The 23,471-nt window shown below is 46.2% G+C and overlaps 1 protein-coding gene and 1 long non-coding RNA gene across 2 annotated transcripts in view; one reads left to right on the top strand and one right to left on the bottom strand.

The window, feature by feature from the left end:
• Nucleotides 1-23,471, bottom strand: part of TG (thyroglobulin) — a 241,004-nt gene that overhangs the window by 164,844 nt on the left and 52,689 nt on the right. The window contains exons 23-27 of the mRNA XM_073230159.1: nt 19,877-19,993; nt 19,257-19,372; nt 16,183-16,285; nt 10,890-11,081; nt 7,123-7,287 (exon numbers count right to left, since the gene is read on the bottom strand). Of these exons, the coding sequence (XP_073086260.1) occupies nt 7,123-7,287; nt 10,890-11,081; nt 16,183-16,285; nt 19,257-19,372; nt 19,877-19,993 (693 nt within the window). The remainder of the gene's footprint in view (nt 1-7,122; nt 7,288-10,889; nt 11,082-16,182; nt 16,286-19,256; nt 19,373-19,876; nt 19,994-23,471) is intronic.
• On the top strand, nt 19,919-23,056 carry LOC140848046 (uncharacterized). Its single transcript, XR_012128541.1, has 3 exons — nt 19,919-20,033; nt 21,265-21,434; nt 22,410-23,056. It is a non-coding gene; the product is annotated as an uncharacterized lncRNA (long non-coding RNA).

The following is a 23,471-nucleotide window of genomic DNA, read 5'->3' as shown; positions in this document are numbered from 1 at the left end:
TGCTCGGCCTGTGTTGTTTGCACTATCCTCTCGTGACACATTTGCTTAGTATGAAGGTCAGGCTGGGGAACTTCGGATTTTGTCACAAGGGAAATCAGAGAATTTTTCTTCAGTGTTTTTATACCCATATCTGTTTAGCATACTGACTCTTTAAAATGATAAATAGATAGATAAGTAGATACATAGATATTTTTTGGTAACATGTAAACAACATTTTCAAAATAGTTTAGGCCATACATTATGGTTCTTATTTACCTGTGAAAGTAGAGAGACAAAACTTTATCTCTAGGGTTTTTTCAGTCTCAAATCTAAGACCAAAACCAATGGCCACTTGAAGAAATTATTCACAATGGGATAATATTGAGCACTGAGATGATGGACCCTCAATAACTATCAGCTCACATCCTCATTCTTGTCCCTTCCCAAGGGCAACAACCCTTTAGGGAATTCCAAGAGGAACGTCCTCACCACTCAGCAGTCCCCTTTTCTGACTTGGGTGAGTTGGGGAGCCTTTCACATTTTTTAAAACATCTTGACAGATTTTGTCTGGTATATGTGTCCTGCTTCACATAGAGCAGAAAGGAAAATCATATGTGCCTCCAACACCCAGAGAAAAGTGGGTGCTGTGCGTGGGAGCACACAGGTCTCACACTGTTTGCGACCAGAATGCACTGAACCAGGAGAGGAAGCAGGGTCTTCTGATACATTTTTTTTTCCATCGCAAGGCAAGTGAGCCCTGTGCCTTCCAACCTGGGACATACCGTGAGTCTTAACCGTAGCCTTGGTTTTTGCTCACTTCAATGTACTTTAATCCAATGGAATTCAGGTAAACTCAGCACACGAATTTTGAGCATGTTGGCTGATACAGATTACCTGACCAGCACCTACAGATTATTGGGTCCGGGGAAGCGTCTTTACTACAAAGAAAGTTACAACCCCTGGGTAGTTTCAACTATTGAAATGATTGCCAAGCCCCACAGGAATGCACAGAGAACACTGAGGTCGAAGACATGATGCCTATTTTCCTGTTATTTTCATCATGCCTTATGCCCATGTCCACATCCTAACACACCGCCTCCTATGCTTTCTAAACAGCTAATGGTACCACTGCTTCCTGGTCACCCAAGCTCACACTTGCCTGGTCACACTCCCCCCTGCATCAGTCTCCACATCCAAACTGTTGCTAAACCCACTGCCTCCTTGGAACACATGCTCTTAGCTGAACCTTCTTCACATCTTTTAACATCAGTGGACTTTTACTGATCCCCGTGACTCTCTCCCACCCCTCAGCCACACAGCAGCAGGATATTCTTCCTGAAAGGTAGGACTACCCACAGTCTTTCAACAGCTACCAGATTTCAGAACTCATGCCTTACGATCTGCTTCTTGAGAGTCTGAGCAGCCTCATGCCACTCCAAGATGCCTGTCTTCCCAGTCTCAGCTAATTCTTGCTTTCAGGGCTCTGCATCAACGCATGAATTTTTTCTCTCTGCCCGGAACCCATGTCCCCTTTGACTTGCTTAACCTCTCCTCATTCTGTAAGAATCAGGGCCTGTATTACCTCTGCCCAGAAGGCATCCCTGAGCCCTCTGCCTGAGTTATACGCCCCTCACAGGGATTTGCAGAGCATGAACAAACACATCTGTCTTTACTCTCACACTTGACAGTAATTGTTCAGCTCCTTAAATGACCTTAAACTTAAACTGGCGTTTCCTGAGGTTGGGAAGGGGCCTTATTCTTCTTTATATCACTCACAACTAATATAAAATCTGCTACAGTGCTGGTTTTCAGTATATTAATGAATACACAGAAAAAGAAAGAGGAAAAGAGAACAACTGATGAGATTCAGAGCCCACCAAATAAATGCAGAGTCTTATCTGACCAACAACAAGAGGCCTGGGCACCAGACCAGGTTTCCTAATGCAGATCTCTGATCCTTCACTCTATTGCCCACAATTTCCCCAGTTGAATATTGTTGATTTTAAGAAGGTACATAGAACAGAAGCAAACATAATTCCTCCTCTTCCCTGCTAAACGGCATTTTAAGACAGGACGCTTTAGACTGTCCAGACATCTGTTTCCATGCCTTCCCTGACAGCTGAATTAGAATATCCCCCCAGTACACAGGCCACCAGACTCCACCTCATCACCGCTCTCTCTGTAATCAAGGCTGCAGGAACACATACACATTTACAACTTTGGGGGTTTGGCATGCAACCTGATTCTTGAGGCTTGATGGCTGTTGTGTAGTCTCAATTTACTTCAGAATGAGGGAACATTGAATATGTCTATTTTTCATTCATTTGCACTTTAAGACACTGTCAGAAAGGAGCCACATGCAGTTCCAGAGTTTTCTAAGCCTTTTTCCTTTGAAATAGGAACATCAAACCAGCCAATACCAAATATTTGAAAAACATCCAGAGACGCCCATTGGAAGTTTGGGAGCTGCAGACCCTGGGTGGATTCCTCTCTGACAGCACACACAATGAGAGCTCTCTCTTGAGAGCAGGCACAAAGGTTAGACAGAAATTGATGACAGGAGAAAGAAACCTCAGAGCCAGGAAGAGTATTGTGCCTTCACATTGCTTAAGATTAATGGGGTTGTTTGTGGGTGTGGTTATTTGTTGTGGCTGGTATTAGAAGTCAGCCCTAAACTCCTGTAGAGCAGGTGACCTAGAAGGGGTTTGGTTAGCTTATCAAATGGGAGAGATGAGCTCACGGGGCATTCTGTGTCCCACAGTCCTTTATCAGTCTGCTGAGACAGGCAAACTGGGGGCCTCCTGTACCTTAATAATTGTCATATCTGTCACCCCAACTAGCCTATGTGCTCCTTGAGAGCAGGAACCACTGTACCCCTCTCTGTACTCCAGCAGCACTTGGCCTGGCACTGCACACCAAGCAGGTTCCCAGGATGTGTGATGAATGAGAGGGCCAACTACTCCCTTCTGTGTCTGTTTATGCACTGCCCAGCTCAACTCCACAATGCACACCTGATCCTCCAGTCGGACCTTCTGTCCCCTTCTCTCCATAGCTCTTTAAAATCCTCAACCTAGAACATGCTGGTAGCTGACATTAATGACCCAAAGTCTGGAGCATAGCAGGCTCCAGAGAGCTGTCTAAGGAGTTAAATTCTCAATTACTGACTCTTTAATTTACTAGTACAATACAAGGGTAGGTCTGAGGCACTTTCTGCTCCCAGTAAATTACATGGGGGACCATCAAAGCAAAAACTGACACTGAGGGGTGTGGTGGAGAGCTTCCACTGACCTCTGTGGTCTCTAAAGCTTAAGTGTGAAGTCCCAGCTATGGCACTTAATGCAAAGATAGTTTCTTTAAAACATGTTATGGGTCTGAAATTTTCTCCTGGATAAAACAGTGATATAACCAACTGCCTCCCCAGAGTGTCAAAAGGATCATTTGAGCTTATGGGTATGAAAGCGCTTTGCAAAAAGCAAAACAGATGTTGACATGTTTACTCTTTGAATTTAGTGTATCCACTGGGCTATAATTTCCTACAACTGGCAATCAGTTCAGTCACACTTTATAAGTAAATGCTAATTCCCCATTAACAAGGCCACCTGCTGAACAAGACCCTCTCAGTACTGATCAGTAAAGTGGCTGTCCAGACCAGAAGTCCTACAGTGCACCTCTGCTGAATGAGCAACTGGGAGACCAGGGACTTGTTTCAGAAAACAAAGCCTTAAACTAAAGCCTGTAGAGCGTGTAGGCACTTCATATAAAACAGCATGCTCCAGTTTACAGATGGAGACCCTGAGGCTCTGAGTAGTTAAGTGCTCTGAACAAGGCCATAGAGCTGAGGGAGAAAAGCAGGATGATTCAATACCAGTACTTTAAATGCAAGCCACTGTTCTAGGGTGCCCAGTATCTACTGAGCACCCACCTTGCTCTGGGTGCTAGGCCAAGTGCTGCACATGCATTTCTCCTTCCATCCTCCCTCTCTACGAGTCCAAAGTCATCATTCTGCATTTTATAATTGGAAAGACCAAGACCCATGAAAGTCATACAATGAATTAACATTCACACTGGGATTTAAATCCTGGGCTCTGATGCCAATCTGTATCTTAATGACCAACTAGCCAATTGCTAAATGGGAAGGAAAACTCTGGCCCTCAACCCACACTGGAGGGTTAGAGTCCACCTTCACTGTCCCTGGCCCGTTCCCATGTACTCTCAGTCCGTTCTGTGGACTCCCCTTCAGTTGTCCTGATCCCTGGAATCCTCACTCTTCTTTCCCTCCACCAATAGCTCCTGTTAGGAAAGGGAATCTATCAGCTATACACACTTTAGTAAGAATTTTAATCATGTTTCTTTTCCCAGGGATTCACTGTGCCTACAGACTCTTATTGTGGAAGGATTTATGTCTGCTCTTCCCAATTGGAGGTGGCCTCCTGATCAGTCTGCACATAAAGCAACCTTCAATTTGGGGCGTGATGAACATACCTCAGGTTGTCTGCAATCCCCGTCAAAGGGTACCCTCCTTAAAGCTTTGCCTGCACCCCAAAATATACACATATACCCAGGGCATTGGGAAAAACAACTCCAGAAGTCACTTGGCAATCACTCCATCTCAGGGAGGCCACACAAGGGCACAGGCTTCATTTCTTGGGCACATACCAAGCACACGCTCTAGGTTAAGCAATTCACTCCGGATTTACTGCCCATGAACATACCATGTGCCTTTCTTCAACCCCCGTTTTCACCCTGGGCTACCTCTCACAGTAATGGATACCATATGTTTACTATCCATCATACAAATAAGCTATTTGATTTGATTTATCCCAAAAGAAAGTAAGCTTCATGGAATTCCATCTAGTTCTACAATGTTTTTATCCAGGCTTTGGTAAATACACACTCCAGAGATATTATGTATGTTCTCTATGCCAGGTTTTAAGCTTGATAGTTTAAATTCAGAAATTAATAAAACATGGTACAGTTCTTAAAATATAGCAAAAAGCAATGACAAAAATTTTTAAATGATAATAATAATATCATCTAATATTAACACTATGTGGCAGACACTCTGCTAAGTTCCTCACATGTATTATCTGTAAGTGCCAACAGAGAAAAGCAGTTTTAAGTGAAGAAAGCTTGGAGCCAGAGTACCTGGCTTCAGATCCCACCCATTCTACTTGCAAGCTCTGAGATCTTGGGCAGACTTCACTTCTGTGTGCCTCAGTCTCTGCAGCTGTAAAATGGGGCAAATGATAATAGCGGTGCCTCCTTCAAAGCACTGGGTTGAGTATTCATGAGCTAGCAGAGGCCAAGGCCTCAGGGCAGGGCCTGGCTCCTAAGAGGCACCATGGAAGACATTTCTGCTTCAACTCTTACCTTCTCCCTTCATCTGCACCACAGCCCTGGGAGGTGGGTACTGCCATAGGCCACTCAATAGACAAGCAGTTAGGCCTGGAGACATTTATTGACTTGCTCAAGGTCACACAATTGGTGACAAGCAAACTCGCAGTCAGCTAGTGGGAAAAGCAGACAGGCGAAGGCACAGCTCCAGGGCACTGCCCACTGCACTGCACTCCTGGAACGCACGGAGTGGGCATGAGCTCCACAGAGGATGAAATAAGCTCTGTCGAGTAGTCAGGGAGGGCTCCTGGAGGAGGCATTGAGCTCTCTGCTGTTAGAACCCTGAGAGCTGCAGCACGCTGAGAAGTGGATCTTGGAAACTTCTCCAGGAGGGAGGAGACAGTCTCTCCAGCCTCCAAGGGCTCCTGCCAAGACCACCTTTTTGACCTCCCCTCCATGCCCTTGGCTTCCCTGTCTAGCTGACACCTGCACGTGCTTTCACCCTTCCTCTGCAATCCAGAGAGTAGACTGGAACCCCAGGCTGGCACACGAACAGAGCAAAGAGGCAGTAGGACAGAGCTGGGCTTCCCCCAGCCTCACACTAGAGCTGGAAGGAGTGAGCACCAGGCCCTCTTCGCGCCATAAACTCTGACTCTTCAGGTTAAAAAGAAGCATCCAAGTCACCTAGTCAGTGCTTCTCAAACGCAGTGGGCGGGCATAGCTTTACCCAGACAGCTTGTCAGAACAGACTCCTGGGGCTGCCCTGGGAGCCTGGGAGGGGCCTGAGAATGTGTTAGTGCCTCTGGCGATGCTGAGCCTGTGGTCCTGGCCTGGTAGTCGGGTGTGGTCAGTCCCCAGCTCAGGGACTGCCCTGATGGAGACCCACTGACAGGGCAGCACAGGACTGAGTGCACAGACAGGTGGTCTGACTGGCCACCATGGGGCCTCGGGTACTAACGCCCATCCCTGTAACATGAGGGGGAGGGCAGGTGATCTCAAAGGTGACTTCAGTGCTAATGCTTGTAAGTGTGGAAATGGGTGGAAGAGCTTCCAAAGGGAGGGGAAAGAGCAAGTTCAATGATTATTTCCCTCAACTGAGCCCATGGAATGGGCCCACAGTCCCATGCACGCCTGTAATTAGAATGGGCAGTGCAACTGGTACTGCCTGGAATTTCTTAACTCAGAGGGGGGAATATGCCCTAGGGGCACTGGTTTTATGGACAGATCATATTTTTGGCCCTGGTTCTTCACACATTTTGCACAGGACTTTGCCTTTCCTGCTACTAAAGGGACAGAGTGTATTTCCCCACCCCTGGACTTTCAGTGGGGACGTGTGATCTGCTGTGGCCAATACGTACAGCAGAGTGACAGAGCCAAGCCTCAACCTTTACAGGCCTGGCTGTTTCCTTTGTTGTCTCCCGCTTCTGCCATCTACAGGAGAACGTGCTCATCTCGGAGAATGAGAGAGACAAGAAGCTACGCCAAGCCATCGCAGCCAAGTCCAGACAAGATCAGCCAGCTGCCAGCTGACCCCCAGATGGCAAGTGAGCCTGGCTGAAACCAGCAGAGCGGCCCAGCTGAGCCAGCCAGCAACCAGCCAACCTGCAGCCTGGAGAGTAACTCAGTGCTTCTTGTGGAAATCAGTGCTGCTGAGATGCTCAGGCTGTTTTTTAGGTAGCATTTTTGGTTCCGTTTCTTTTCAAAAGTACATATTCCTCAGGGGATGGAGAGGGCTCAGAAAGAGCAGCAGAAGACCATGCTGGTGAGGAAAATTAATTTTGAAGAAACATGGGCAGAAGGCAGACTTACCGTTGAACTCCTGGCCTCCCAGACGCAATGTCATCTGGCGGCTCCCCTGGTCATAGATCACACCAGGACATGTAGCGTTAGGCGCGGCTTCAGAGGGATCCCTCCAGTCGTTGATATTGCAAAGTAGGACATCAGGGGAGCTCAGCAACCCACAGATGATGGGACCTGAAGAGTCACGAAGGGAGGAGAGGTTGATGTGATGGAGAACAGCCAGGGCCCCTGGAGAGACACATATCTGTGCCCTGAGAGGCTTGTAACAGGGGACAGGTAACAACTCCTTGGGAGTGGACAGAGACACTGGAACTCCAAAGCCTGACTTCACATGGAATTCTTTCCTGAATGTCCTGCAGTTGTCTTACTGGTAACTGCCAAGGGGAAGGCCACCCACATGCCCACTGAGCTTTCCTTCCTCTATTAGAGCCCCTCTTCATGGGTCAGCAGCGGTAACATCTCCAATAACATCTGGGGCTTCCTGCCAGACTCTTCTGTTCCCATTTTCTACCCCCACTCAACAGAGTCAGCTTTTTGAGGCTTCAAGGAAATAAATGGCAGGTTACCCACCCTTCTGATTCTTACACACACACACACACACACACACACACACACACACACACACACACACACACAGAATATAAACCTTGAAGGGACTCAGGAAGGAATATTTAGATTAAAAGTAAGAAACTATTAAAAACCAAGAGCTGTACACCAAGAACCCAAGCTCCCTATTAGGAAGTGAGCCCCTTATCTCTGATGTATCCAAGCAGAGGCTGTGTGCCCATACACCTAGGATGTGCAGAGAAAAATCTATAACTAGGAGAGGCATTAGACTATTTCATCTAAAATACATCTTCTAACTTGGAATTTTAAAAAGCTGTGCTATAGTTATGACTTTATTTAGTATTAGGAAGATCTACCCTTGAGCTAACTGATTTGATAGTGACTTTAGTTAGATAAACGTAAATAACTCAAATGTTTTGGACGTCTGTAATGTGCCAGCTCCTACAGTAAATGCTTTAAGAATATTAGTCCCCTTACTTCTTATAGACATTATCTCCATTTTACTTGTGAAGAAACTCGGTCTCATATAAATTAATTGCCCATATTTACTGATATCTATAGATCAGGTATTTTATATACCAGTTACAGAAATAATTTTTCCTGTTTGGTAGTATAGTTGTTTAGATGCTACTGTAAAAAAAAAAGAGAGAGAGAACTATAGCACCCCCAGCTCCTATTCCCTTTCACATCCTAGGTTATGTGCCAAACCAGACAGAGTTTGAAACTCATCTCTCACTAAAACTTCCCCAAAGTAGATGACTCATGGATGTCTGGCTTCTGAATATGACATTGCGTCCTCCCTCCCACTGACCACTTGTGACCTGCAGGAATTAAGTAAGGAGAAGCAAAGGGGGCATCTCTGTGGAAATAACCACCTTAGAGGTCATCTAACTGGTGGGCCTCCCACCAAGGCACCTGCACTGGTTGTATCAGAAGCACAGGGAAAGCCTGAAAACGCTCCGTCCTCGGCACCAGCCACAGAGGGGACATTTGGGAATCAGTACTGTAAACAGCACCACAGGTAATACCAGTGCGGTACAGATTCCAGAATCCCCAGCCTGTTTAGACCACTTCACTTCACAGAGAAGGAAACAGGCCCAGACAGGGAGAATGGCTTTAAGTTAGAGGCACAGCCAGCAGGCAGCGAGGCCTCAGCCAGGCCCAGACTGAGTCACGGAGGACCAGGGGTGCAGTGAGGCCTGCTGAGACCCCACCTGAAGACAGAGCTCTGTGGCTGCCCCCTCACAGCCAAAGAACAGAACCAGGGGATTAAACAAGAGGCAGGGGCTACTTTTCCTTCTGTTCTCAGACCTCAGAAAAGAAACATGCAGCTTTCTTTAAACTAGAGCTAAAGTGTCAACAAGAATTCAGCATGTCTGAGAGGTGGGCACCAGCTAGAGATTGGACTTTGCTAATCACATACTGCCAGCTTCGATTACAGTCCCAGGATGAACCTCAGAACACACAAGTCCCTCTGGACCCCACTTCCAAGTAGCTTCACCTGAAATGTAGGTACAGAAGCCACACAAATTTTCAGTAGTTAACTATCGGTGGAAACAAAGCCATTTAGGGGCTGGAATTAGAGGAGGCTGGACTGCTGCTGAGGTAAAGGTGGGGAGCAGGGAGGGGAATCTACTGAAAGTTAAGTGACTTTCCAGACACCATGAAAGGATGTTCTGTTCCTGGTCATCAGCAGATCCAGCCAAAGCTTTATAAGTCAATACTCCAAATCTGTCCACCAGACAAGACTGGGAAAAACATCTGCCTGATGTTTTATGCATGTCTTGGAGAGCGCTTTACTTGCAGCCTTTCAGGGTGGTTGTCCAGCCCAACATAATTCACAAATCACAGGTTACACACGGAGGGAAACAGCAAGCAAGCTGCTAGCCAGAGCTGTCATGGAGAAAAAGGATTTGGGGGCTGACTGCTTCATGGGGCAAAATAATTCTTCCGCATATGATCCTAAGGAAAATGAAATCAACCTTTCCACCCTGAAAAATCACAGGGTCTGGTGAGTACTCAAGCATCTGGGGAAACTGGTGTCCTTCCGAAAAGACATTTGGTTCAAAGCAGGCAGAAGGCATCCTGGATTTGAACTGCAGTGCTGCTAAATGTGAATGTGTGAATCCCAGCAGGAATATTAGATCTCAGCTTACTCCAATTCAGGTTCCTGCTCTCCCACTCCCACAAAACATCCTTATGCGTCCCAAGGGCTGCGAGCCACCTCAGCATTTTTCAGTAAGCACCTTGTTTGAATTCTCAGCAGCATTTGAAACCGCTGACGAGCTTCCTTCATCCTTCAACCCCCTCCACCCTCTCCACATCATCCATGATGTTCTGTCCTCTTGGTCTCCACCACGATGACCAGCTGCTCATTCTCTCTCAGACACTCTACCCATTATGTAGGCGTTCACTAGGGATCTGCCCATCCTCCCTATCTTCCCACCCTGCACCCCTTGCCCAGGAAATCCTATCTGCATCCTCACCTCTAAAACATGTCAATGCTATGCTTCACACGTTTCTACCTTTGCCCAGACTTCCCCTCTGACCCCTGGATCTTTGTATCCAAAAACTTGGTCCACATCTCGAGAATGTCTTAGAGGCACTTCAAACTTAGCATACCCCAGACAGACTCATGACTTTCCCAACCTGCCTCTTCCATCACAAAATCCAACATCTGATGACTTCTTTTATTTGCCATATAGCAAACTATTCAACCACACTACAAGCCCCTCAGCCACGAGGATCTTGGCCACCTCTTCCTTCTTCAGCTATGGTATCCGAAGTCATGTTGATTTTGCTTCCTACAGATATCTTGAATCTGTCCCCTTTTCTCCCTGTCCACGGCCGTCACCCTGGCCCAGGCCCCCGTCCCTCCTCCCTGAATGGCTATGGTAGTTCCTAACTGAGCTCTGTGTCTACTTGAACTCCCTTTACCATCTGCACAGTCAAGCAAAAGCACTCATTTAAAAATGCAAATCTGATCATGACAGTCCTTTGCTTAAAACTTTCAATAGCTTCCAGTTGTTCTTAGAATACAAACCACCTTAGTGTAATCTACCAGGTTGCATCAGCTAAATAGTCACCTTATGCCTGCAACTTCTCAAGGCAGGCTCCGTATCGTTTTCTGCAACTCTGCTGGTTCCGACCTTTGTCAGACCACCGGTCGAGGTACTAGAGGCCCCAGCCCTCACTCTCCTGTCAATTACCTCCTTGGACCTGCACAAGGATGAATCCATCACAGCAGGAATCGCGGTCACAAGCAAGAAGACAGAAGAGATGAACGTCAGTCAGATCAGCTCCTGGGGCTGAGAACACGACGGAGCGGTACATTCCGGAGAGCACATTTTGGAAACCAGTTTGCTCAAAGCTTTTCTGGCTTGTTGTGGTGAATTCTTGGCCTGGGGAAAGGCAGAAACATTTTTTAAAGATCCCAAAACATTTCAGAGTTGACCAGAGTTAACTGATCACACAACAATGGATCTCTGAGTGTGCTAAGGGCAGTATGTGGTCCAAGATGAGATGCTTTCTATGCCATGAAAACTCTGGACTTTCTGTCCATGAAGAGCATGGAACCTCAGACAGCCATGGCCCCAACCAGCAGACCCAGACAAATGCCATCACAACTTTGAGGGTCTAAAGAGAATGTGTGGAGAACTGGCATTTATTATTTTTATTATTAGCAGCAAATATTTACTGAGCTCCAACTGTATACACAGATACCGTGACCTGGGTTTTACCTGCATGACACCATTTCATTTTCACGGCCCTGTGAGTTAAGGTCAGCCAGCTCTGCTATCACAAAGTGGTTTTGTGAATTTTAACTACAAAAATCCTGGAGATGGACCCTTTAAGTTAAGCTGGGCTTTGGTGAAAGATGGTTTGGCCATGTGATGGGCAGGATGCTCACATCATTGGTCTATAGTTTTCCCCAGCATGCACTGTCTTGGGCCACCAAGCAACAGGTGAATGCAGAGCACACAAGCCCAGCAGAATGCAGCTAGCTGCGAGACTCAGGACCACCCATGACGAGCATCAGCCCAGCTCCCTCCTCCGGTCTCAGACTGGCCGCCAGCGCTGTCTTTAAAGTGACGACTACAATTCTCCCTCCCCTGTGCAGGTACATGGCCCTTGTCTCTATAACTCAGCAGACTCAACCTCTGCCTATACCCTCCCACATCAAGCTGCCTTGCCCTTTTACATTACTGAGCATTTCTTTGTGATGAATTCAGTATGTCTTTTTTAAAACTCTCCTGGCATTTTAAATAGGATTGCTATTGTTTTTTATCAATCCTCTAGTTAAAAACAGCATGGTTAGGATTTTGCCTGACCCTAGCTCTAGTTTTCCCATAAGCCCTGATATATTTAGAACATCATTTTGCAAATAGGAGATTCTTCAGGGACATATAAATACACACACACACATACATGTATCAGTATAGTCAAATTTTCTGTTCTGTTCTTATAAACACACACACACACACACACACATACATGTATCAGTATAGTCAAATTTTCTGTTCTGTTCTAACGTCCATTTTACCTTTGAGGAAAGAGCACTGTAACAAGTGAGTGGTGTTGCCTAGGTTTACACAGCTGGTGGGTGGCAGAAGAACACCACAGCCCACGCTTTTCACCACCCTGACCCCCCATCAGCCCAGTGGTTCCCCAGGTCTCAGCCAACTCGTGGACCTGGAAGTAGTGGAGAGGCTCACAGTGTGGGATCCAAGAGCACAAGCTTCAGAATGAGACAGAACTGAGTGCAAACCCCTGGCAAGCAAGCTCCTAATTCCACAGCTTTCCCATCTGCACAATGGGGGTGAGAGTACATAATCCTCACGGATGAGCAGATGAAAGCATACTGTACGTACAACGGCTGAGCAGTGAGCCTGGCACTTAGCTAATGCTCAGCAGGTATTTTAGAGGTCTCCAAAGGCCAGCATCTTCTCCCTCTAAGCATTGGGTCACTCGGCTGCTCCTGCCTGACAGCCCTCTAACTCTGCCAGCCGCCCTGTCATCTTTCACCAAAGCCCAACATAACTTAATGGGTCCATCCCCAGATTTTTGTAGTTTCATCTCTTCCTCTCTCAACTTCTGTTATATTCTGTTTGAGCCTATAACAAAGGCTCTATCAACTTTCACCCTATATATTAAGCTACTTGAAATAGTATCTTCTTCCCCCACCAGCTTGTGAGTGTTTGGAGCTATTCCCTGCTGTCTGATGCAGTGCTCGTTAGCCATGTGTGACCATTCAAGTATCAGTTCCAGCTCGTCACAATTACTGATGCAACAGCCAGATGCCAAGGGCTCGGTGGCCACATGTGGCCACTGGCTATCATTTGGATGGTGAAGATTTGTAGAACATTTTCCTCACAGCAGAAAATTCTATTGGAAAGTGCTGTTCTGCACTGCAGGGCTGTCTCAGCTCCACGTGGCACCCTCCACATCACCCTGCACAGAAGACCGCCTGCCCTGATGCCCCGAGATGTGGGCTCCTCCTCAGCCCTCAGGTGTCAGATCCAACATCCCCTCCTCTAAAGTTCCTTCCCTGATTGCCCTAAGGCAGCTCATACCCATCTTTCCTTTCCTTTTTTTAACAGTATAAAATAAACACACATTTTAGCATTTTAGCCACTTTTAAATATGGCATTAAATGCCTTCACGCTGTTGTGCAACCATCACCTCCACCCATCTCTAGAACTTTCTCTACATCCCAAACTGAAACTCTACACCCATCAAATACTAGTTGCCCATTCATGACCACCGTTCTACTTTCTGTCTCTATGAATCTGACTGTCCTAGGCAGCCCAAGTCCATCTTTATCCAAGTGTTCTGTTTCATTTTCATCAAAGCACTTACTACCTTCTGAAATGACCTTATTGCTGATCAGTTCCTTTATCAATCAGTGATTCTGTTTTGCTCATCTCTGCACCCAGAGTGCCTGACCATTGCATATCATACCATGGGTGCTCAGTAAACATTTATGGGATGTGCCAGTGCTGAGCTGATTCACACAATGGTCAAATCCTAGACAATGGAGCAGGTCTGGGGGATCTCTCAGAGTTCAGGGAGGCTGTACCCTGGAGTCCCAGGTTAAACCTTGGTAGAGTGGCAAGATGTTTCTCTTTCCAGACCTCATGTGTGAGATGATGAGTTGAGCTGGACAATCTTGAAAAAAACTTCTGATACTGCCTACCTTTGATTCTGAAAAATCACACAGCTCCACCTCCATGTTCAAGGCCACAGACTTTAAGCTGGCTTAGACAAAGGAGGTACTGGAGGCTGGCCCATGCTGTCTCACTTTCCAGGTCACTCAAGGTCAGGCATGTGACTGCCTACTGGTGCCATTTTCAGAAACCATATTCTCTGCTCCTCCCCTGTGATATTTTATTCCCATTTCACAGAAAGTAAAAGAAGTCATTTCTGATCAGAAGAGCTCATAAGAGGGGAGGTGGGGGTCTGAAGCCAGATCCAGCTCACTTCAGCACCCCCTCCCTCTTCACTCTGCCAGGACCCAGAATGGCTGGGTCTGTGTATTTCCTGCTTTAAAAAAAAAGCAAAACAAGACAAAAAAACCACAAAACATTTCCATCCTGAATTTAGTTTGGCAGCAAGGAAGCTTCACAATTTCCCTTGCAATCTTCCCCCAAAGTATAAATTTTCAGAAGATGAGGGGGGAAAAAAACCTGAAAACAAATATAATTATATTTTTCAACATGTGATAAAAGGCCAAAGTATGGTTTTAAAGAACATTTTTGGGAGGGGTTACTTGTTTTATTTTGGTTTTCCTTTTTAGAAAATAATCTCTATGCTCTGGTATTTTAAAAAATGGGTAGTAAAAATAATTATAATAAACACTGGGGCAGAAATTCTAGTAACTCTGGCCAAAGATCACAGAAAGCCCAGCTCTGCTGGACTCCATTCCCCCAGGGGACCCTCCTGTAAAATAGGATGGAGGGATTTGGCAAAAGAAAGACCAGAGACGAATACACACACACACTCGCCTCTGCGGTGGGCTGAGGACTGCCACAGAGGTCAGATGAGACTTGTGCCTGGGCCGTGGCATTGTCTCCACTAGCCAACATCTATTTGCAACACAGGTCTGAAGCTGCTGGGAGCCAGGCGACCTGACCTGAGTTACAGACCCAAGAGAATGACATGCCTGCCACCCTGCATTCCAAACCCCAAACCCTTGTTCAGGCCCCCTTGGCTGTCTTCTGATGCACAGCCTTAGCCTTGGGACATCAGGACACATTCTGTCGAGAAAGAAAACGATCAAAGAAATCAGCACTTGCTATTCACCACATGTGCGCTCTGTTCTAAAGGCATCATGTGTGTGGCCTCATTTCAGCCTCCCAGCCTCCTCAGTTCATTGTGATTCCTGTTTTACTAGTGAGGAAAGGGAAGTCCAGAATGTCAGAGAACTTGCATGAGGTCACACAGCCAATGCATGCAGAGCTGGGGCCAACCCCAGCAGGAGGGCCAGCCTCCTCACCCTTCACCGCAGGCGGGAGGGCCTGTGCGCAGTGACCAGCAAAGGCGGCACTGCTCACAGGGAGCCTAGCTTGACCTGCACTGCCGGTGCCTCTCTTGGCTGGAGGGAGAGAAGGCAGCGTGCCAGCAGGACAGGGCAGGAGAGTCCAGGCTGTGGGGTTCTTGGGAGACTCACTGCTTCTCCCCCACTTGCTACAACCACGAAGAAGTGTTTGCTTCCCTGCCCCCACTCCAGGAAGCCAAGCAGGGGAAATTCAGACACATGTAGGTTCAAATCCAGCTCCCAGTGTATTAATGGTATGACCTTGGGAAACTCTCTTAATCTCTCTGAGCCTCAGTTTCCTCATCTGTTAAACTGGGGTCATGATCCCTTTTTTTGCCTTCTTCCAAGAATTCCTGAGGACGGAGTGAAAGGATGTACAGGGAAGTGAGCTATTAACTGTGACATATGACACACCCTTGAGTGGTCCAGACCAGCAGCTTGGGCATGCCAGGAGGTTAATTTGAGAGGCAGAATCTTGGCCCTACTCCAATTTACTGATTCTGAATCTGTGTTTGTACAAGCCCCCCAGGCGATGTGCATGCACAAGGCAGGAGAAGGTCCTGGGCACTGGTGCTGAGGAAGAAAGTTTTGGGGATCTGGACTGGCTGTGAGAAGGCCCGACAACTTCCACACCTTCCAGAGAGGGTGGGGACCAAAGGGAGAGAAGCTCAAAGCTCCTTGTGTGGGGACCCAGATGGGGCAGGTGCAGGGAACTCAGAGCCCAGGCCCCTGCCAGGGATGCCCACCCTGTGGGCAGCTCAGGGGTTGCCAGCGCAGGCAGCACACGGTCTGGACCCAGCAGGGTGCTGCCTGCAGCTTCTGTGTCTGCTCCACAGCATGGCTCCTCACCTGCAGGATGAGACCCCCCAGTCCCTTGCGCTGGGGGCACTTTGGCCCCTCCCTAAATGCACTTGCTGGGAAGCAACTTCACCAAGGCCCAGAGCCACTCAGTTCAACCAACTTACCCTTTTTCAAGTATACATCCAGGGAGCCCTGACTCCTCACTTTCACCTGGCATCTAAGACCCCCAAAGCCAGTGGCCTTCGAGTTCCCCAGCATGTCTTTATCCTGGAGGTAGAAAGAGGCTGTGTCATCATCCTGTGATAGTTAATTCAATTCAACAAACATTTACCAACTCTAACCATGGCTAGGCACTTGAGTCACAAAGATAAAAATGCTAAGATTCCTGGTCATTAGTTTCTCCATCTATTAGAGCACATGACATGAACAAAGCAAATTCTAACCCCCAAGTGCTGGCTGCAAAGACACATGTAATTTGAGAAGAGGTAATTACAGAAGAGGGAGTGATTCATTCTACTGAGAAAGGGGAGCTAGAACAGTTTCCCAGAAAAAGTGTACTGGGTGGGTTACTGACGTATGAATAAGAGTTCATTGGGGGGAAATAAGAGAAAGGGGATTTTAAGCAGGAAACAGCAAAAATGGAGACAAGGAATTCTATGGTGTTTTGAGGACTAGGTCTAGCAGTTCTGGGGACTGTCAGTTATGAGAGGGGGAGTGGTGGGAGGAGAGAGAGGCTGGAGCCAGCTCATGGAAGACCTTGGGGGCACACAGCTTTTACCCAGTGAGGGTCAGGGGAGGTAAAGCTTGGACATGAGATCAGGCCTCCAAGGATCTTGCCATTCTCCCTAATTTCTGTTCTCTTTTCTTGACTATGTCCAGCACTCTTGCTGTGTGGGTGTGGAAGGGTAAATCTGGTTTTATCAATTTGGGCTTTTTTCCCAGTGTATTACCTTCACCCTCCAAGTTGCCTGACTTTGAGTTTCCTGGCTGTGGGAATTTCGGAGGGCAGGGACTAAAGTGAAGCTATTTGAAGGCAACTACTCTTCTTACTTTTTAGAAAACCTGAACTCACTGAAGGGATGATGGCCATGGGAGGGAAGGAGGGCCCTTGAGAAGGAAAGATTTCTATAAACCCGACAACTTGAGCTGTGGGACCTAGACTACAGGCCCTGCCCACCTGCGGTTAGGACCTGGGGAGGGTAGGGCAACTGTCAGCTGACAATATACCTTGGGGAGGCGGGTAAACCCAAAGCATGGAGCTCCTACCTTGGCAAAGAATCCCTTCCACACCTCAAGCCTGGTTCAAATACAATGGCGCCAGTGGGTTGTAGGGTAGTAGGGTTGGGAATCAAACCCAGGCGGCCTAGCTCCAGAGCCACCTTCTTAACGACACTCCCTCTAGGAGTGTCTCTCATATGGACTGAGAGGTCAAATGTAGGGTTCGTTCCTTTTTTGTTTTGTTGTTAATGACGAAGTGTTGTGTTTCTTGTACACTAAATTCCGTACTGACTAAAGAAGCAGCTGTCAGGATACAGGAGGATGAAAGGATCAAAAATCTAACTCATTTGCTCAGAGAAATGCCAGGTGCTTAGTAAGAGCTCAGTAAATGTCAGCTCTTTTTGTTATTATTAATTCTAAAAGCTGGTTCTAATCCCTTAGGGAAGAAGGAGAATTTCTTCAAGTCAGAGATTCCCAATGATCTGACAGCTGCCTAGGGAGCACTCTCTCTGATCACTATGACCTCAGACCCCTCAACCACAAAGGACCTACGGGAGGTCTGGACAGAGGAGTCCAGTTAGAAGAATCACTTCACCATGGACCAGCCAGGACGAGGGGCAGCCCCTGGAAGGCTCAAATAACAAATAAATCCAGCTGCTCTGTGTCTGATGGCAGAAGGGCAATGCCAGACCATGCGCTCAGGCCAGGTGGTAACGGTAGAGAGTGCTCGTGGAGTGTCACCACCCAAAAGCCTTACCTCCCTCTGCCCACCCTTGGCCCCCATTTGCCATGATGTATCTTAAGTCTGGGCAGAATCATAATAGCGATAAGAAAATAAAGGCACTACCATCCTCCCCAAAGTGCTTTAACCTTTAAGCTTAAAAAAAGCTAACATTTTCTCGACAGTATACTGTGTGTCTTGTGTTAGCTCCTCATATCCTCACCAGAAGCCTTCGAGTTAAAGACTCCTCTTTACAGTTGAGGAGATTGAGGTTAAGGACCCCATACATGATCTAACAGCCCCAAAGTAACAGGATTGAGAGCCAATCTGAGACCCACTACCTCTTCTCTAGTTCGTGCAGCTCAGACCCTGGCTTGAGTCCCAGGATTCAGTCCCTAATGATTAAACGCTCACATGCAAGCACAGGTATGTGAACAAAGGGCCTGTGAGTAATGTTGCAACACTGCTAACAAATCCACATCCTTCACACAGGCGACAAATAATGTATCCAAAGAATGGATCGACATGCTGCCATTACAAAGAACAAGGTTCATTTTAAGATACAGAAAGTTATGTATTATGTCAGAAAATCAAGGTAGGAAAGCATATGTATCACTAAATACAACCATGTAAACAAACCAAGGAACAGATACTTATAAACACATAAAAGTTTTCTGGAAGGATCCATATGAAACTGGAGAGTAAAGATGGAGATCTGCACATGGGTAGGAGTTAGGAAGTTAGGAGAATTGGTTTTCACTGCCCTTCTGTCCTAACTTCTTCTAACAATGAAATTGCCAATACTCGACCAGCTTTGACATAAAGTAACAGCAATTTCATATGGGTCTAACTAACATTTAACTTTTTTCTTATTAAGCCATAATTGTATTTTACTTTTACAGTGGCAAGGAATGGTCCAGGACTCAGAGGGACAGATGCTATGCAGGGCTCTGTACAATTCCCTCATTTCCAGTGGCCAGGCCACCCAGTGAGGTGAGCCACTGGGAACAGAAGGCGAGTGCTTCTCATGGAAATTCTGTACTACCTATTGTCCCTACTGTCAGGACACAATACTCCTGAGATAAACGTCCCTTATGTCAGCTTCATCCCGAGCCGTCTCCGGTCTCCTGCAGTTCCAAGTGCCCAAAGTCTCATCACTTTGAAGAAATGGAGGCAACCTGGGATCAGCTGCTGACAATCTCATTCTGTCACCTCATCAGCCTGGTGTCGATTCAGGCCTAGTTATGTCTGACACAGAATGCACAGCAGGCAGATCCACCACACGGCTGCCACACGCACCTGACCAGAAGTTGTGCAGGCAAAGTTGTCACTTGTCCAAGCATAAAAATCACAGGAGACTTCTGTTCCCACCGTGGACACTGTGAGGAAGCTGCAGGCCTCGTCCAATGCACAGTCTGCAAACACCAGGGGACAGTCACTACCCTCTCTCAAGGAGGCCAAAGATAGACACATACCCCCATCACAGCCCCCAATATGCTCAAACACACCCACACACCCTGCAAATGCACTCAACTGTAACACAGACAGCAATGACTAGACATGGACTGTGAGATAATCCTTGTAAAAATACATGCTCAATAAATGGAAGTTGTTATTACCCCTTTCTGGCCTCAGGGTCTATAGGCAGACATATCTCCTGACCTGCACAAGGAACTAATAACCCTACTAGGAACTAACATCCTCATTTCTGTTCCCTAACATCTAGCATAGCATTGTTCTTGGCATACAGTAGATGCACCACACATGTGGAAGTGGAATTAGGAGTTGACCATACATCTGAGGAATCCTTTGCAAGTACATCTTTTTCATGGTAGTTTTCATGGCTTTATTGGATTTGTCTTTCCAGGATCGGGAGTGGGTGTTTCTATACCACTCACCATCTCCCCACCACCTCTTACCTGCCAAGCACTGCACGAGCGGGGACTCGTTAGCAGGGACTTTGGACTTGACCACCACAGCAACGTCGGCATTGAAGACCACCTTCGATTCTGGAGCCTTCTCGAATTTCTGCATCACTGAAAGAAAAGCAGATTCCATGAAATTTGACTCTGAAAGGTAGAGGGCATTTGTGGAAAAGCCAAGAAGAGTGCTATGTCAAGGAATCACTTCCCACTCGCAGCCTTGGTCACACAAATGTTCCAAGGAGAGAAATTCCCTTTTCAGGCAGTTCCAGCACACTGCCTCACATCTAATGCAGAGAGCTATGACTTACCATGTCTCCTTTTTCTACCTCATTGTCACAAAGTAAGGAGAAAATTTAATATTATGTTAGTCCTTACCGCTGATATTCATTTCCTAGTTATACAAGTTTAACTTGTATGTCCCTGTACTTATCTTGGGTGCTGATTATAGTTTATAATTATTTTATTGAAAATTTTCTTTCCATAGGACAACTTCACTTCCTTCTAGAACGAGGTATTTTAAAAAGATAATGTGCACATTACAGGGTTCATGTAAATCTGAACATGTGTCATGTGACTCGGGCATTTTTATGATGCTCTTTAAGTGACATATTAGCATCTATGTTTCTTGCCACCATGAACACACCTGAGCTCTTATCTGGTAGGAATAACACAGTTACATGCTCATGGAACTAGACATGGGAGAAGAAATCAATATAATTTCTCAAGGCTGTGAGACTTGGAACTCATTCTTCAAGTCATAAGCATTGTGAATAATTCTCAAAGAAAGAGACTCAATTTATAAGGCAAAAATGCCCAAAGGTCAGTATTTTGCATGTAATCATCAAAAAACAAGCCCCAAAGTACATGAGTATTCTTTTTTTGCAGACATAACGATAAACATGCCATGTAAGTCCTTATTCTCATACACATCTATCGCTTTATAAAAGAAACTTGTGTCTAAATTGATTTTTATCATGTCAGTAAATTCAAGACTATCCAAAGCAATATTTCTCAGCTTTCATAATAACTGCAGAAAAAACGTTTATTACTTTTGGGATGGAGGTGGAGAAAAGAGTGTTAATGTGATAGAAGTGATATGCTGTAAGCCTTCATAAATTTCGATATAGAAAAAAATTCTAACTGATCCCTGAAGTTGCCAAGTTCACATGTCCAGCCTATATTCAGCCCTTCTGCTCTCAACTCTCCCTTTTTTATTTTATATTCCTTGGCATCTTGTTTGTAGAGACTGCAGGCCCTAGTCTAGCAAACACCATGCTAAATTCAGCCCTTTGCCCCTAAGGTTTGATTGGTATAGATAAGAAGCTGACAACATTCTAGGAGACTAAATAAAATATGTGATGTCTTTCTGTTCCTAATTAAAGTCTTCCCAGAGGCTGAAAATGCAGTACTGAGAATATATGAACCTCCACTAGTGAGGAGAGTGACAGATGCTAGTTTCCTGTTTATTGGCTGGATGGATGGATGACTACGGTGATCATTACAACACCAGGAACCCTGGAGAGAGGATCACGAAGATGGTGTAGCTCCAACGGTAAGCATCTACCTCTGGGTACTCAATCTGGTTTATGAAGTCTTTGGCATGGGTCACAAAGACCAGAATTAGAAAACTGGATCCACAGTTAAAGGGAAGATGAACTTGAAGGATTTCAACTGGCCGAGGTCAGTGAGCAAACAACTAACTCGGTGAGTAAATAACACGTTTACCAGAAGCAATATAGAGAAGACCATGGAGCCTACCCTGTAGATGCAGTAGAGGTCAGAGGGCAGCAGTGGGCAGTGGAGAAAGAGCATGAGATTTGGGGTCAGTTCAAATCCTAATGCCACCACCCCTCAGCAGCTCTTTGTCCTGCACATCCACCTCTCACCAGTTCTGTGTCCAAGGGCATGTTTCAATCTTAGAGGGTCCCTATTTCCTGGGTGTGAAGAGTAAACGAAGAACACAGAGCACCTGGAACACAGTCGCAACTTAGTTAAGTGCCAGGTCCCTCTGCAGGGACACCCAGTGTTAGGGCTTGTAAAATTGGCCACAGGAATTCAGGGAGAATCTCCTTGCCTGATGACCTTTAGCCATTAGCTCAAAGAAGCCCATATAATTACAGCAATTCATTCATCTGTAAACAAGAACCAACTACTCTGGACTAAAAAATAAGATACAATTCTAGTCTCAGAGGAGGATACTGCGTAATGACGCTAGGAAGCAGAGGGGAGCTGGAGTACATCATCTCACTCTCCCCTGAGAGCGAAGCAGAACCCCTGAGGAGGTCCAGGGGTACTGCATAAATAGCATTGCCTTCTAGAATATTAGCTTTGAAGCACTGCAGAAAAATCACGGACAGAAGGCAGGACTGGGGGAGGAATATGAATTAGGAAGCAGTAATCCATGTGGGTGGTAACCAGACCTGGACAAACAGCGTGGAAGTGGGGTGAAGAAAGGGCAAATCCCTCTCAGGTACGTACCTGTTTAAGGAATTACATAGCTGACCTCTATACCCTCTACTTTATCTAGAAGACAAAAGCCTCAAAAGTGAGACTGCACTTCTACTCCCAAAGAGAAAGTTCCTCTCAAAGGCAAGTCAAGAGGATTCTGAGAAGAGGTATGCTGACATCCCACTGGGCACCCAGCTTCTTAACATGGAAATCCTCCTGTGTATCTAGAGAAACTAAGCTCAGAGTTTGGCAAGAGTAGCCACAGATGTTGTGAACCAATCTGGAGGCTACTCATAAGTCAGAACCTCAATTAAACCTCAACTAAAGTTGGCAAAGCTGAGCTGTTACTCATGAATGCTCCTGGTGCCATGGATTAAACTCCTTTCTGCTCTAGAGGAACACAGTGCAGAACAAACCAAGAAATGCTTTACAAAGTATGTATTACAACCTTCACAACTGAGCCACTGACAGGGATGCAAAGCAAAGAAGGCTGGAATTAAGTGCAAGCATTTAGGTGATAATCCCAGATATCCATGGAATCACCAGGGCCCTTGGGAAGGTTGCTTCCCCCAAGGACATCGTCCGCCCCCCCTTTGTAAAGAACAGCAAATATCTGCCGACCTGATCACTTAAAGCATCTTCCAGCTATAACTCCCCTGATGGCTATTTGTGCCCAAGAGAAGGAACACTGGAAAAAATAATTAGACTTTCCTTGGATTTGCAACTATCCATGGGGACACACACACACACACACACACACACACACACACACACACATTCAGGATTCATTAGCGCTTTGCTAAAGAAAGGAAATGATTGCTCTGAGCAATAGAAAATGAAAATTTCTCTCTTGGATTTTCTCAGGTGTTTTATGTCATTAGCTGCTTCCCTAGGGAGCAGCCAGGCTATGGGCAAGTGGGAGTGTGCATGTTATATGTGTGTGCAAGTGTGCATGTGTGGGTACAGGTGTGTGTCTAATGAGGAAGCAGACAAATCTAGGTAGACAAATTCATGATATGGAAAGAATGGGCTTGGAAGTCAGACATACAACAGTTCACATTCTAGGTATATTATATCCTGACCATGAGATGAAGACAAACCACTTAAATACTCTTTGCCTCAGTTTCCTCAGCTAAATTAT

The sequence above is a fragment of the Manis javanica genome, chromosome 2 (assembly GCF_040802235.1).
Source record: "Manis javanica isolate MJ-LG chromosome 2, MJ_LKY, whole genome shotgun sequence".
Lineage (NCBI taxonomy): Eukaryota > Metazoa > Chordata > Mammalia > Pholidota > Manidae > Manis > Manis javanica.
The sequence above is the reverse complement of the archived record's forward strand: the minus strand, read 5'-3'. Positions and strand labels throughout refer to the sequence as shown.